The 12,826-nt window shown below is 31.7% G+C and overlaps 3 protein-coding genes across 4 annotated transcripts; 1 reads left to right on the top strand and 2 right to left on the bottom strand.

Moving 5' to 3' along the window:
* Nucleotides 1-850: 850 nt before the first annotated feature.
* On the bottom strand, nt 851-3,887 carry LOC106707712 (mitochondrial pyruvate carrier 2). 2 transcript variants are annotated; one of them, XM_014499119.2, is made up of 3 exons: nt 3,646-3,887; nt 3,533-3,573; nt 851-1,158 (listed from the first exon to the last, which is right to left on the bottom strand). In XM_014499119.2, exons 1-3 carry the CDS (start codon nt 3,728-3,730, stop codon nt 937-939), a joined length of 348 nt encoding a protein of 115 aa, XP_014354605.2. In that variant the 5' UTR covers nt 3,731-3,887; the 3' UTR covers nt 851-936. The 2 variants fall into 2 exon arrangements, with proteins under 2 accessions (XP_014354605.2, XP_014354604.2); XM_014499118.2 differs by lacking the exon at nt 851-1,158 and adding an exon at nt 2,659-2,948 and having other exon boundaries at nt 3,646-3,880.
* Nucleotides 3,888-4,134: 247 nt separating this feature from the next.
* On the top strand, nt 4,135-6,031 carry LOC106707709. Its single transcript, XM_014499117.2, has one exon. The coding sequence runs from the start codon at nt 4,301-4,303 to the stop codon at nt 6,011-6,013; it is 1,713 nt and encodes a 570-aa protein (XP_014354603.2). The 5' UTR covers nt 4,135-4,300; the 3' UTR covers nt 6,014-6,031.
* Nucleotides 6,032-9,098: 3,067 nt separating this feature from the next.
* Nucleotides 9,099-10,242, bottom strand: LOC106721771. The gene is made up of 4 exons (XM_045682237.1): nt 10,155-10,242; nt 9,924-9,986; nt 9,564-9,662; nt 9,099-9,305 (listed from the first exon to the last, which is right to left on the bottom strand). Exons 1-4 carry the CDS (start codon nt 10,225-10,227, stop codon nt 9,202-9,204), a joined length of 339 nt encoding a protein of 112 aa, XP_045538193.1. The 5' UTR covers nt 10,228-10,242; the 3' UTR covers nt 9,099-9,201.
* Between the last annotated feature and the right edge of the window lie 2,584 nt (nt 10,243-12,826).

Here is a 12,826-nt window from a genome sequence, read left to right as displayed (position 1 = left end):
TAAAAAAAAACATCAAAATAATTTCTTTAGATTCGATAACCGAACTTATTTATTAAAAAAAAACATTAAAAAAAAACATTTTTTTTGACTACACAAATATTTTTGTTATTCCACGCTCAGGTATTATGTTATTGTAGACGAATAATTATTTAATAATAAAAAAAAACAAAAAATAATACATAACAATTTATTAAAATTAATTGTATAATGGTAAGTGGAGTTTTTTTTTTTCTTAAACTAATTTGAACTTTAACAGGCAAGTATTTATTAAATACAATAATATTTTTTTATTATTATTATTTAGATTAATTAAAATAAACTTAATCTAAGATAAATTCGGTTTTTAATGGCACTTGTGAAATAGTGGAGTGTGTTTTTATACATGTTTTTTCTTGATAAAATACTGCATAAAACAATGTATACTTGAAATTCGGATAGTATATATATAATACTACAAATAATAAAAGTATTTTTTTTATAACAAAACAAAAAAAAATCTATAATATTTTTTTTTATTATGTTTTCAAATGTAGCCTCTTAAAATTATACATAAGCATTTTAATATTTACTATATTCGATATAATAGTGGAGTTTTATAGTTTGATCTAGATCAGGGATCCCCAAACTATTTTGGACAAGTGACCCCTTTTCCAAAATGAACCATGACCTCAGACCCCCCCAATCTATATATATAAAAGAAAGTCGTGTTAGTTACACTATTTATAACTCAAGAACGGCTGAATCGATTTGACTGAAAGTTGGTGGGCAGGTAGCTTAGAACCAGGAAACGGATATAGGATCATTTTTATTCCGCGCGGACGGAGTCGCGGGTAAAAGCTAGTTATTATCATTTTTAATTTTGACTTAGGTCAATAGAAGAAATCAGAGTGAGAATTAGCAATGCTTTGGGAATCCCTGATTTAGAATTATCAACTTTCAAGCTTTCAAATAATTCTGGTATCGGTAGGCCCTAAAACATTGTATGCCATTCGCTAATCCTAAAGCGAAGTTACATATAGACAGTGAATAGTTAATAGGTCTAATAACTAGACAATAACGGGTCCAGATAAGACCTGTTGCGGATAGCGTAGCCGATTGTGTGGTAGAGACCTTATCTAATGGACGTCTGTAATCGTCTATAGATGCAGCCACGAGAGCCTGGAAAATAAAAAAATATATGTACTATCTATTTTTTTTTTCAATTCAGATATCAGACGTTTTATCTATACAGATTGTCTAGACTTTTTTGTTTGTATAAATTTTTATCTTTACAGTTTCAATCTTGTAAAGTTCTGTTCAAATAAGTGAGATAAGTAAAAAATACGTTTGTAAAGATTACAAACATTTCAGAGATTCTTAAATTTTGGGGCCAGCGAAATAACTGATTTTATAAAAAAATTTTACTCGAATATAGATTTTTATTTTTATCATACGTCTAATATTTGAATTCTAGTAAAAAAAACTATAAGCTATAAGCACTACAAAAAGCGATACACCTTTAAAAAACATAAATCAAGCCATACAACTTATCAAAATAAATAATTTTTCTAGTACCAATATTAAAAAAGTATATATTAGTAAACTGACTACTACTAAAATACACTACGTAAAAGCAAAAAAAAAACTGCAACATAATTTAAAAAAAAATCACACGTTATTCCATTATTTCGGTTAGAATATAAAGAAGTATATAACAAAACCAATACAGAATAATATAAACACTAAAGAATGCATAGCTTTATTATTAACTTAGTTGCATTGCCTCCATTTTCCGCAACACGACTAGTGGGTATTTTGCGCTATCTATTGAGATCAGTTGCATAATATTCCATGCGTCTTAATGTTATTTTCCATGCATTATAAATTCAATAGAATATATCATATTAGTTACGAAGCATGTTGCATTCAAATAAGTCATAAATTAAAACACATGCAAACCATTATTTATATGCAATAATTACCTTCTTTGTTGAACTTGAATACCTTTTAATTACCATAAATAAATTATAATAATTTATTAATAATAAAAAATAACATATAAGACGAAAGATGGATAGTGAGAAGATGAAAAAAAGAAAAGAAAGGATAACATGATAAAAATAGATTCGTATATTGTTTTAACTATAAAAAGGCGTACATATAAAAATAGACAATTTAATTTTAACAATATTACTTTAATTTTTTTTCTAACATCATTTACAATACCCGTGATAATGTGAACAGTTGTGTTTTTTAATATACTTCCAACATAGTACTCGGCATTTAATTTGGCACGCCATGACCAAGACAACTCTGCTCAACGTGCCTACATGTACTATACTGGATGCTGGTCATTTTTTTAATCTGTTTAATAGAACAAGAAAATTAAACAGCCAGTGTCAATAAAATTGGCTGATTTATTTTTCTTTTATACATCACAGATTAAAAATGTCAATATGTATGTTATGTACATTTATCATTAAACATACTGTATCACAGTTGTTCTATTTGAAACTTAACACTTATAAAGAAAAGAGCACCATTATAACATTTTACGATTTTTTTAAACATTACTAAACTATATATTGAAATTAGCAATAATATTTTCAAATCTTTTTGTTTCACTTCTATAAATTGTATCGTTCGCATAAAAATCTAGTCATAAAATAACTAAATTACCTATTTGTTTCAACTACAAATGATTCCCAGTAATCTAAACCATGACCTGATAAATTAGAGGAAATCTATTCCTTTTTCTCTGTAGATTGGTGTTTATAAGCTCTACCGATTTGATAAAGGCTAGTTATAGCAACAAATACATTGACCGCAAACAAGCTGTAGTTTTTCGGTGTTATAACAAGTGAATAACGCGACCAAATAATTCCTGTCGCCGCTAGTGATGCGGACTGAGGTATGGACAATGTCTCAACAGGTCGAGTTAGATCACCCAAACCTGCTATCACCAAGCCCTGGAAGGATGAATATGATGTCAGGATGTTATCCACAGCACCTGAATCGATGGAAACTTGTTGAACACATGCTGTGAAGTTATGGAAATGATAAAAATTTTCATGATACTTTAAAATCAATTTCTACATTCATAATGTCCTTCAATTAATTTGCAGAAATGTCACTATAGTTTGATAAATTCTTGAAAAACTCCTTTAAGTGTGGTCCACTATGGTGGTTACATAGTAACTGGATGAATGAATTAGAATTGTCTTAACACTGAAATTTGTAAATTTAAAATAGTTATAAATAAAGATAAAAATTGTTTTTCCAATAGTTCATGAATAAAAATTCATAATTAAAACGATTTTTGAAAATATACTGAAGGTCAAATATCAATTCCTTATCATAAAAATAAACTTGGTGCTGTTGAGAATTTTCAATATACCAAAACTTAATTAACAAAAATACAGCTATTTTTAATATAATTTATAACATTTGTTACGTTGTATTCTAACAACGTAGATAACTTATCATTGCCCTTAGACAAGGTCTAAATAAATATAGGCTGACCTTGAAACGTCTAATATATTGACATACATACCCATTTAAATGCTGGAGCCCAAAAGAATATGGTTTTAGGACCTGCAAGAAAATGACAAATGTTAAAAAATATCTAAGAAATCATATAAAGAGAAGAACCTTAAACATTCTTACCAGCTTCATGATTCCATAGCGGACGAAGTTTAGCTGGGACAAATTTGTCTGTAGCCGATATCAAAGTTTTATATATTTTCGACATTGTCACAGTATATTGCTGTAAATTTAATGTTCAACTATCAGGAATGGTATCAGTTACTAAGATATAATAGAAGTCATTAAAATTAAAATTTGTATTGCCACTGGTTGGCACTTTCCAATTTGTCAGTTTTTCTATCATTTTGATTTGTCTTGTCTCATGTCAACATGACAACGTCAAAACAATGTCAATTTATGCTTAAAATTATAAATGCGACAGATTAAGATCTCTATTTCAAAAGTTAATTTTTAATTTCTGCCCATTAATATGGCTAGTTGCCCCTATGTTTAATAGCAATATATGTGCAGAGCTGCAGAGTAATGTTAGGGCTTTGTTTTTCTAGTGAATCAATTAGTGTTTTTTAGCACTTGGCAACACTCAATAAAAACTCAAAAGTGGCCAAAAGCGTGAATGCTATAATCTTTGCTTTGGCGTGAACCATGTAAGGTGTCAATAAAGTTTTAACTTAATTATTTTCTTTGTTTATGTTTCTTTTTTATTCTTATAAGTAAAACTTTACTTTACTTAGATTAACTTTTCAGTTTTATTAATGTGTTGTGTAGTGTTGTGAATATGGGTACCAGCACAATGGGGAGTGATTTACATTCTGATAAGCAGGACAAACTTTTGAAGTTGCAAGCTCGAAAGAAAGAATTGGAACAAATGCTCCTATCAAAAAATGAGGAATTGTACAAATTATGTGTTCAAGAAGTTCAATTAACAGGTGTTATGCCACCGGAAGCGCCTCTAAGTCCTGAAGTGCCACAAAGAGAACGTTTGGGTAGCGTTCGAAGTACAGAAAGGTCCACAGACGGCACTGACGTTCAGGATGGATCGGATACCTCATCACGACGGATTCGAACTGGGCCGGCAGATCGTACACTTGAGTGTGATCCAAATGTTCGTAAAAATATGTGTCATAGGTTATCAACACCGTCAATATCTGGCATGTCTAAAAGCTCGCATTCTAGACAATTGCGTCGTCCCGAAACTAGTTGTTCGAATTTCTTTCCGTCGCCACCGCAAGAGCGGTATCCTGAAACATTTTCAATACACACTTCACACACCTATCCTGCGCTAGCAGGCCGCCATGACTCAGCTCCGTCTGAAAACATACAGAATGAGTTGCAGCAAGGTCCTGTCTACAGACACCATACTATGACAACTGAGTATACAAACCGCATGTATTACAATAATCCTATTGAGGGTCACAATGCCACAAGATTACGAGAGACACATTTCAGTTCAAGTCATCCAGACATCACCACACACTACACTCATGGCACAATTGCTCCTCAACCGGTTCCCCAGCAAAATGGTGTACGAAATACACCACTACTTTATCAATATGCATCTCATTTGAAGGCTCAAAGTCAACATTTAGGTGCATTGGCGTACCAGCATCAAATGCAAATGCAATCGAAAAGACGAAACGACGGTGTACGCCGGAACACATTACAAAGGACGCAAACATATCACCTTACGTCACATAGTGACTACAATCAACATTTAGAAAACATGTCCGATGCATACAGACCACCAGGTCCTGTGTATCAACACAGATCTCAACATGATATGCAGGAACAACCAGCGGAACGAATGCACCCTGTTGAACGATTAGCAACTGTGCCAAATTCTCTACCATTACGAGAACGTAATGTTATAAGAAATCCGATTCACATGCAACTGCAAGTATCTACAGATGATTATGGTTTTGAAGATCGAAAAAATTACCCCGATGCTTTAAGTCCCGTTAGCCAAATGTCAGGCTACTCTCAAGGTAACTTTGATTCTGTAAGTATGAATAAATTTTCACCACTCTCGCAAGCCGATGGTAAAGTTAAAGAAAAACAATGGTATGAGACGTCTCTGGATTCACCAACAAAACCCGAAATGCCACTTTTAAAGAAGACATCTAGTTTGAAACGCACACCCAGTCTTGGCAATTCACAGACCTATGAAGTAATGATCGCATCAGGTAGGCATTCGGCAATGCAGAGTCCTCATTTGATTCCGCACAGTCCTCCGGTCTTATCTCCTAGTGCAGTCTCCTTAGAATCACCGAAAAACATGACTGTTATAGAACAGGGTAAATGTATACCATATAGAGAGGAAACGAAACCATTTGAGATGTCCGATTTCTATAAATATTCAACTAAATTCAGGCAAGCGAATGTTCAAAAGGCGCCAGTTACTCCGGCACCAAATATGAACATAGCTTACAATAAAGTGCCAATGGATATGCCACAATTTAGCCAAGAACACTGGCATGGACAAATTAATTAAAATTAGATGACATTAGTCACTAACCATTATTTATAATACATGTTTAATAAATATTTTTATTATTAGATATATTTTAAAAACGAAAATTCTTTGAATCATAGGTACTTATATAGATTATAAATCAGATCTCTAGTTTTACATAGGTTGAATAGATTACAATGTGTCAATTGAATTTTACAGAAAAAAAATGATTTTTATACATCAGTATGTATATATTAGACCTGTGATAGCATTATAAAAAACTTTCAGTTGAATTGAAAAACATTAAATATTTATTAAAATGAGATTTTTGCTGTCAATAAATTGATAGTGTAATCATTGATTTCTGAGAACAAAATCTTTTTATTAAACAGAGAAAACAATATGTTTTACACGGAGATTTGTGTCTCGGAAACCCATGTGTAGATTTAGTTATAGTAAACAATAGAGTTCCTTGATGAACTACTGTTTTGGCTTTGAAATGCTAATCATATCTATAATGATGAAAAAATTTAATAGATGAAATGAGGGGGGTTTATTAAATCCACTATTAATATTCAGAGGGGAAATAAATCAATCCGTGCAAGAATAAAGTAACTTTTCTTATGAGTTGTTACTCTTTTCCGGTCAAAATTAGATGTTATTTTAACACCCAGTATAGATTTAGATTAAATTATGCTTTATTTTATAATAATTGTGTTTTAGCCTTTTTTTGTGTTTTTTACTTTGCCCGAATTTATATTGTAAGTTTTTCCTAATTAAAGTACAATGCTTCATGTCCCACCGTTTGATAAATCTTTGTCAAAATGTCTGTAAGCATTTGCCATTTTATAAAATATTTTGGTTTATTAATTATCAAATGTTTTGCCCAGTGATTTGCCATTTTTGCCTCTATTTTTGTCCATCAAGATCTATTCTTCTATAGCAAATAAAATATTATGCCATAAGACTGTTTTGTCTTTTATAAATGTAACAAAACGTATTCATAGAAACAGTACGTAGTTACGCTCACTGTGATTGTTCATCAATATGAGTCAACAAATGCCAACATAAATTTGTTTATATTGTTCACTTTAATGGTGTCAAATTACGCAACAGAGTTACATTGCTTACACGAAGTTTTAATTTACTTGATACGCCATTCTGACGATGCATATTTGAAAACAATTAAATCTAATATATAAAATTCTCGTGTCACAGTTTTCGTTCCCGTACTCCTCCGAAACGGCTTGACCGATTCTCATGAAATTTTGTGAGCATATTCAGTAGGTCTGAGAATCGGCCAACATCTATTTTTCATTTTTTTTTTTTTAACTGCGCGCGGACGGAGTCGCGGGCGACATTATTATTCATAAAAATGACCACCAAATATTTTGTATCGCAAAATAACTATGTATAATTCTGCCTACCGATTATCAGACAATTTTGACAAAGTTCTTTTACTATTATATTAAACTATTAGTATGCATTTACTTGCTGTGATCAGTTGACCTTAATTGCCACAAAATCAATTAACCTTTTTTTTATTTGTATATACGTATAAGGCTCTTTATTAACATTATGAATTAAAGAAAATGTATTTAATGCCTAATAATTCTTGTCTGTATTAAATAAAATACTCATCCCATGACCCATCAGTATGAGCAGAAATTTATTTAATTTCATGATTGTTGGTTACGGGTATTGCCATTAAAAAAAACTATTATTTTATGTATTTTTTATACCTTCTTCATCCAGCTTTTAGTTGTATATCTTTTCTTAAAATCCAAATACATCTTTTTTATTTTTTCATTCATAATTATTTATCTTATTGTTTTTCCTATCCATATCACATACACAATTTTGCCTCACTAGACTTGTGTAAATTAGCTCTGAACCGGTTCCAAAGTTCAGATCAATTAGACTTGAACCGTTGAGTTGCGTCTCAACAACTAAATTGGCAGCTCACGGTTCAGCGCGATGTACTATGTCTATGTGTGTCGAGGAGCCACCTAGTGAGTATCGATATATAAATCATCATTCTATGCAAGTAAAAATTGAGTGGAGCTGGGAGCCGGTTCACTGATCTGGTTCACACATGTGAACCGTGAGTTGATTTGCAGGTCATCAACTTTTGTTGAGTTACCCATGAATATGTCATGTGAGTAATTGTTAAAAGATAATGTTAGTTCCAGAAAATATTGTAGAATAACTTAAAAGTTGTGGTAAATAATTTGTTAACAAACTTTACCTTGTGGGTTGCCATGTTGTATAGTATACTAATAAAAAATTATTTTTTAACTCGACTGTTGTAATTTGACCTTTACATAGTTGTAACTTAACTTTAACTTGCCAAGCAATTGAAAGCCTAAAAGTTGATGTGTTTAACGTCCAGTAATTTGTAATATTAATATAGTTTTAGTGGGCTTGAAGTCAGGGAAAGGGTATAGGCAGATTTATAAGTATTTTTATATACGTATTGTCTATATCTGTCACTTATTTCATAATATTTATCAATAGAGGACAATTAAAAAAATATTTTCCCTTGACTGTAAGTCGGAGATTAGAAATATGTTAGTCTTTGGTTTTTAGCATTAATATGGGTGGAAATAAATTATTAGATTAATAAGTAATTGAAAGTTGCTATTGTATTGCGAAATTAAAACGATATTGACTATTTTTATATATTATTTTTAACTGCGGTGCGTAAGGCACAGTTTTATGTCATACTAATAAAGTTTGATAGTTATATTTTGTTTTTATTTCATAACCTGTATTTACATCTTATGCACTAGCAATTGCATTTCTTCGATAACGAGTTACGAGGTTAATAACTTTTTTGTAGTGTACAATTTCGCTAGATGTCACTGACCTTGGCAATATTTGAGGCAAAGCCAATTCACTTGACCGTGTGCTAAATAATTATAATACTACAGATTAAAAATTTTAACGCACTAATATCCAGAACTGTCAAATGAACAGATTTTAATAAATTATTATTGCAATTGCTTTTATTGTTTTTGTTAAAGAATACGTTTTTTTACGCAATTTTTTAAAAACCCGCATCATATATAAACCTTAATTTAACGGCATTTGAATTAAAATAATACGAATTGAAGAGAAAACAATGTATTTATAAAATAAACAGGGCACAGAAGCATTATGATGAGACTAGATTGTAAATTATTAATGGTGATTTAAATAAATAGTTGAAATAATTAAAAATGGATTCAAACATTTTGATGTTTTTGATACTTTCGCAGTTTTTGAAGGCGTTCGTACAGAGATCTCTTGCCGGGGGTAAATCCGCCGTTTAGATAGTCGTCGTCGCTGCCTGTAAAAAATACAATTGTAATGGGAATATTGCATAATTTATTATTAGATAGTATATCATGTTTGTGGTATTGAAATCATTACAATAGTTTCTACAAAACTAATACAGTGCCATGCAAACTTTATTCGACTCGCGATTTCACACCAGATGCTGCGAAGAACAACAATATCCCTTTGTCCTAAGACAGATAGGATACGATTCATATCGTTTGTTACAAGCATGTAGAGTTAACTCCAAGTAAATATGTTAAACGCTCACCAGAACCTCCGAGTGGACCATTGATACATCCTTCGTCCCACATGTTAATGCAGCGTTTGCCTGGATTGAATCCACCGTTAAGGTAGTCATCATCGCCTCCTGTACAGATTATTAAATGAAGTGGTAATCAATAAAAAAAAATCTTACCGACGTGGGTAAAATCGTTTAGGCGACAGGGAGTCACAAGCAATAGTGTTAAATTCCTGTTACCGTGAGTCTTGCATCTTCAAAAACATTTTATATCTGTATTTGAAACAGACAAAGGTATTTTTAGAGGATGATGCGTTTAAACAGCCACCATTTATTTCATAGTTTATGGTTAAAATTTATTATTTTAATGGCATTATATTTAATCATTACCAGATCCTGGCAATTGACCGTTGATGCAGCCTTCATCCCACATGTTAACGCACCTTTGTGAACCTGAAAAAGTAGAAATTATAAAAGAAAAACATGATTGACAATTATAGAAGAAATCTTGTAGTAAGGGAATTGGAAATCACATGCCTTTCGTTGCTTTAAATCCGAATTCAACAATAAGTTTCTTCAAACGTTTTTCTTTTAAACAGAAAAACTAAAAACAATACTTACCGAATGCCTGTGGTCTGTCCATCCAAGCATTGCATCCAGCTACGAAAATGCAGAAAATGACTGCCGACTTCATTTTTCCAGTGGGTTCCTAATTTCGAATGAAGTTACTCCAATAATGTCGATTCTTTTATAACGAAAACTGAAGTTGTTATATTAAGCTGTATATCGAATTTATTTGCCCACTCGAGATATGGACTTCATTAATTTGAACGGGACAATATTGCTGATATATTGAATCCTATTGATAATGCCACTCATATTAGTAAGCAAAGCTACCGGTATTAATAAAAATCAGAAAATTAAAAGGCTACTTAATTTGTTGACGATAATTCCAGGTTCTAGGTTAGCGACTAATAAGTAAGGTTTTATGGCGCAAAAGTTTGAGGCTCCGTGCAATGCAAGCTCAGAGAACAAGACTTAAAGACTGCTTTTATGGCACAATGCGGAAAAAATGCGCATCCCTGGTGCGTAGGATGCGAGCCAGTCCGAACAACATCCTCAACATGATTGCCTGTAGGCTAGATTGTGAATATGTAAGTCACTGCCTGAAGCTCCACATGGCGGTGAATAATTGTATGTAGTATCCAATTATATTGTTACTAACATAGTTAATAAGTGTTTTCAATAACAAAATTATGAGCATAACATTTGTAGTCTTGAAATAAAAATTATTATTATTATTATTAAAGAGGTCCTTACTTCGGGAAGGGCAAATTGTCATAAAACGTCCGGGTTGCGTTCTCATATCAGCACCGGGTGTTTTTAAGATCTTCCTTCATGGTATTATTTCTACTGAAGTTCTTCACGATATCACCGGAATTTTAAGATGCGACATGATTTATCCCTTATCCATAGAATCACAGAAGTAGGTTTAGTCCAAGATTCGTCCATCTCTCATTTTCCGCACTTAAATTAAGAATGTTCTCGAAGGCAAATATCAACGGAATAATTTAAAGGAGATCTCTAATTACAAAAGAATAATCTGGTATTACGTAATGTGTAGATAACATTTTATCTGTTAAATAATAAGTACATATCGGATGTCAAATTAGCCTGTTTGTAACTCAAACAATGCTTCTCTCGCTATTGTGTACTTTAATTAACGTATTTCTTTGTAAAATACATCGGATAATGTTACCACAGAGTTATGAATGAAATTTTAATCAAAAACATTTTTTATATGATAGCTTTTTAAAAGAAAATTTAGAGAAGCATTTTATACGTTATCTTGGCTGATTCTGGCATAAACCTTTCGCTTTTCCTTCAATTATAAATAGGCATACATAGCACTCTGGTTTTGAGTAACTAATTATATTTAAACGCGTTTTTTGTATGTGATAACATACAAAAAATTTAATTAATTCAATTATTTGCGGTCCTTATGAAATCATTTAGCATTTGTATTACATAAACAACTCTGTGGTTGAATTGATGAGTTAACATGTAGACATTTCAAGATCATTTTGATCTGATCTTAAAGTTGTTTAGTCGAGATGTCACTCATGTCATACAGGCTAGCGAAACTTCGAACAAAATTATTTTGTATGTCTGTAATATAATTAGTTTGTAGGACTGATTATAAATTGTTAAAATTATTTATTTCAAATTAAACATTTTGAGTTTAATTTTGATGAAACGAGATCATTATGAAATATTAATAAAGATAAATTAGTTAAGTCAGATAACTAGACATGTTCTTTCATAAAGCGATTTTAACGGAATTTATAATAATGACAATTCAATCTGACCAAACAAAACGGATATTCCAAATTTAAAGTAATTCAAACATGATACATAAAAAACTAAACAGGTCAGAGTTAACATCAAAAGAGTATGTTTAATCTGAGATTACAAATCAACAGAATGCGCAGAAGTCGATTTTTGGTTGTTACAGATAAGAAGAATGAGGCGGGAAGCGGGGGCGGCCGACGCGGGCGCATCGTATTGGGTAGTCAGTCGCGTTCCTTCGTCCCGCTTCCCTGCGCACGTCTTGACTCTCCCCGAGTACAGTCGTGTACATGGTGTTTTTTTTCGATCGATTGGTGTTGTCATTTACTCGTTTTTTGGTATTTGTTTTGTTTTAATAGTTTATATTAAAAATGCCAAAACGCTAACGAACAAGAAAAATGGTATACGACGTGATTTTTTTCCTCAAAAAAGAATCAATTGATTTAGGAGCCGACCTCAAACTTATAAAATCAAAAAAAGCTGCAACATATATTGTCATACAATTTTTTTTAAAATCTATTGCCATTTCGTTACATGTGATTGGCAATAGACTGAGCGCAACTGAAAAAATTGTTGATAGATGAAATATTAAAAAATATTTAAAAGTCAACGAGAAGTCCATAAATCTTATACATAGTGTTAGTAAATTACAACATGTTATAAATAATTTAAATCAAATTTATAAACGTACAGCGTTTGCCACAAAAACATCAGTGGCGACAGTGAGACAAATTGTGACAAAAGCAGAGAATTCTGCATTTATGAAAAATGGATACGCACTCAGCTAATGTCTCCAAATTCTGAAGTGGTAATTGACAATGCGTCATACCACAACAAACAATACGACCTTGCACCCACATCAAATTCTAAGAAAGCTGATATGCAAGCCTGGCTTTTAGATAAAGGGATAGAATACAGAGTTATATAAGCTTATAAAAGCAAAC

Source organism: Papilio machaon, chromosome 18 (assembly GCF_912999745.1).
Source record: "Papilio machaon chromosome 18, ilPapMach1.1, whole genome shotgun sequence".
Classification (NCBI taxonomy): domain Eukaryota; kingdom Metazoa; phylum Arthropoda; class Insecta; order Lepidoptera; family Papilionidae; genus Papilio; species Papilio machaon.
The sequence above is the reverse complement of the archived record's forward strand: the minus strand, read 5'-3'. Positions and strand labels throughout refer to the sequence as shown.

Excerpts from the sequence above, each read along its gene's own strand:
- LOC106707712 (XM_014499118.2), bottom strand. The coding sequence starts at position 3,730 with ATGTCGAAAATATATAAAACTTTGATATCGGCTACAGACAAATTTGTC. Across the intron at positions 3,574-3,645 it reads GCTATGGAATCATGAAGCTG|GTCCTAAAACCATATTCTTT; the intron begins GTAAGAATGTTT and ends ATTTTCTTGCAG. Across the intron at positions 2,949-3,532 it reads GGGCTCCAGCATTTAAATGG|GGCTTGGTGATAGCAGGTTT; the intron begins GTATGTATGTCA and ends TCATCCTTCCAG.
- LOC106707709 (XM_014499117.2), top strand. The coding sequence starts at position 4,301 with ATGGGTACCAGCACAATGGGGAGTGATTTACATTCTGATAAGCAGGAC.
- LOC106721771 (XM_045682237.1), bottom strand. The coding sequence starts at position 10,227 with ATGAAGTCGGCAGTCATTTTCTGCATTTTCGTAGCTGGATGCAATGCT. Across the intron at positions 9,987-10,154 it reads GGACAGACCACAGGCATTCG|GTTCACAAAGGTGCGTTAAC; the intron begins GTAAGTATTGTT and ends CTACTTTTTCAG. Across the intron at positions 9,306-9,563 it reads TGGTCCACTCGGAGGTTCTG|GCAGCGACGACGACTATCTA; the intron begins GTGAGCGTTTAA and ends TATTTTTTACAG.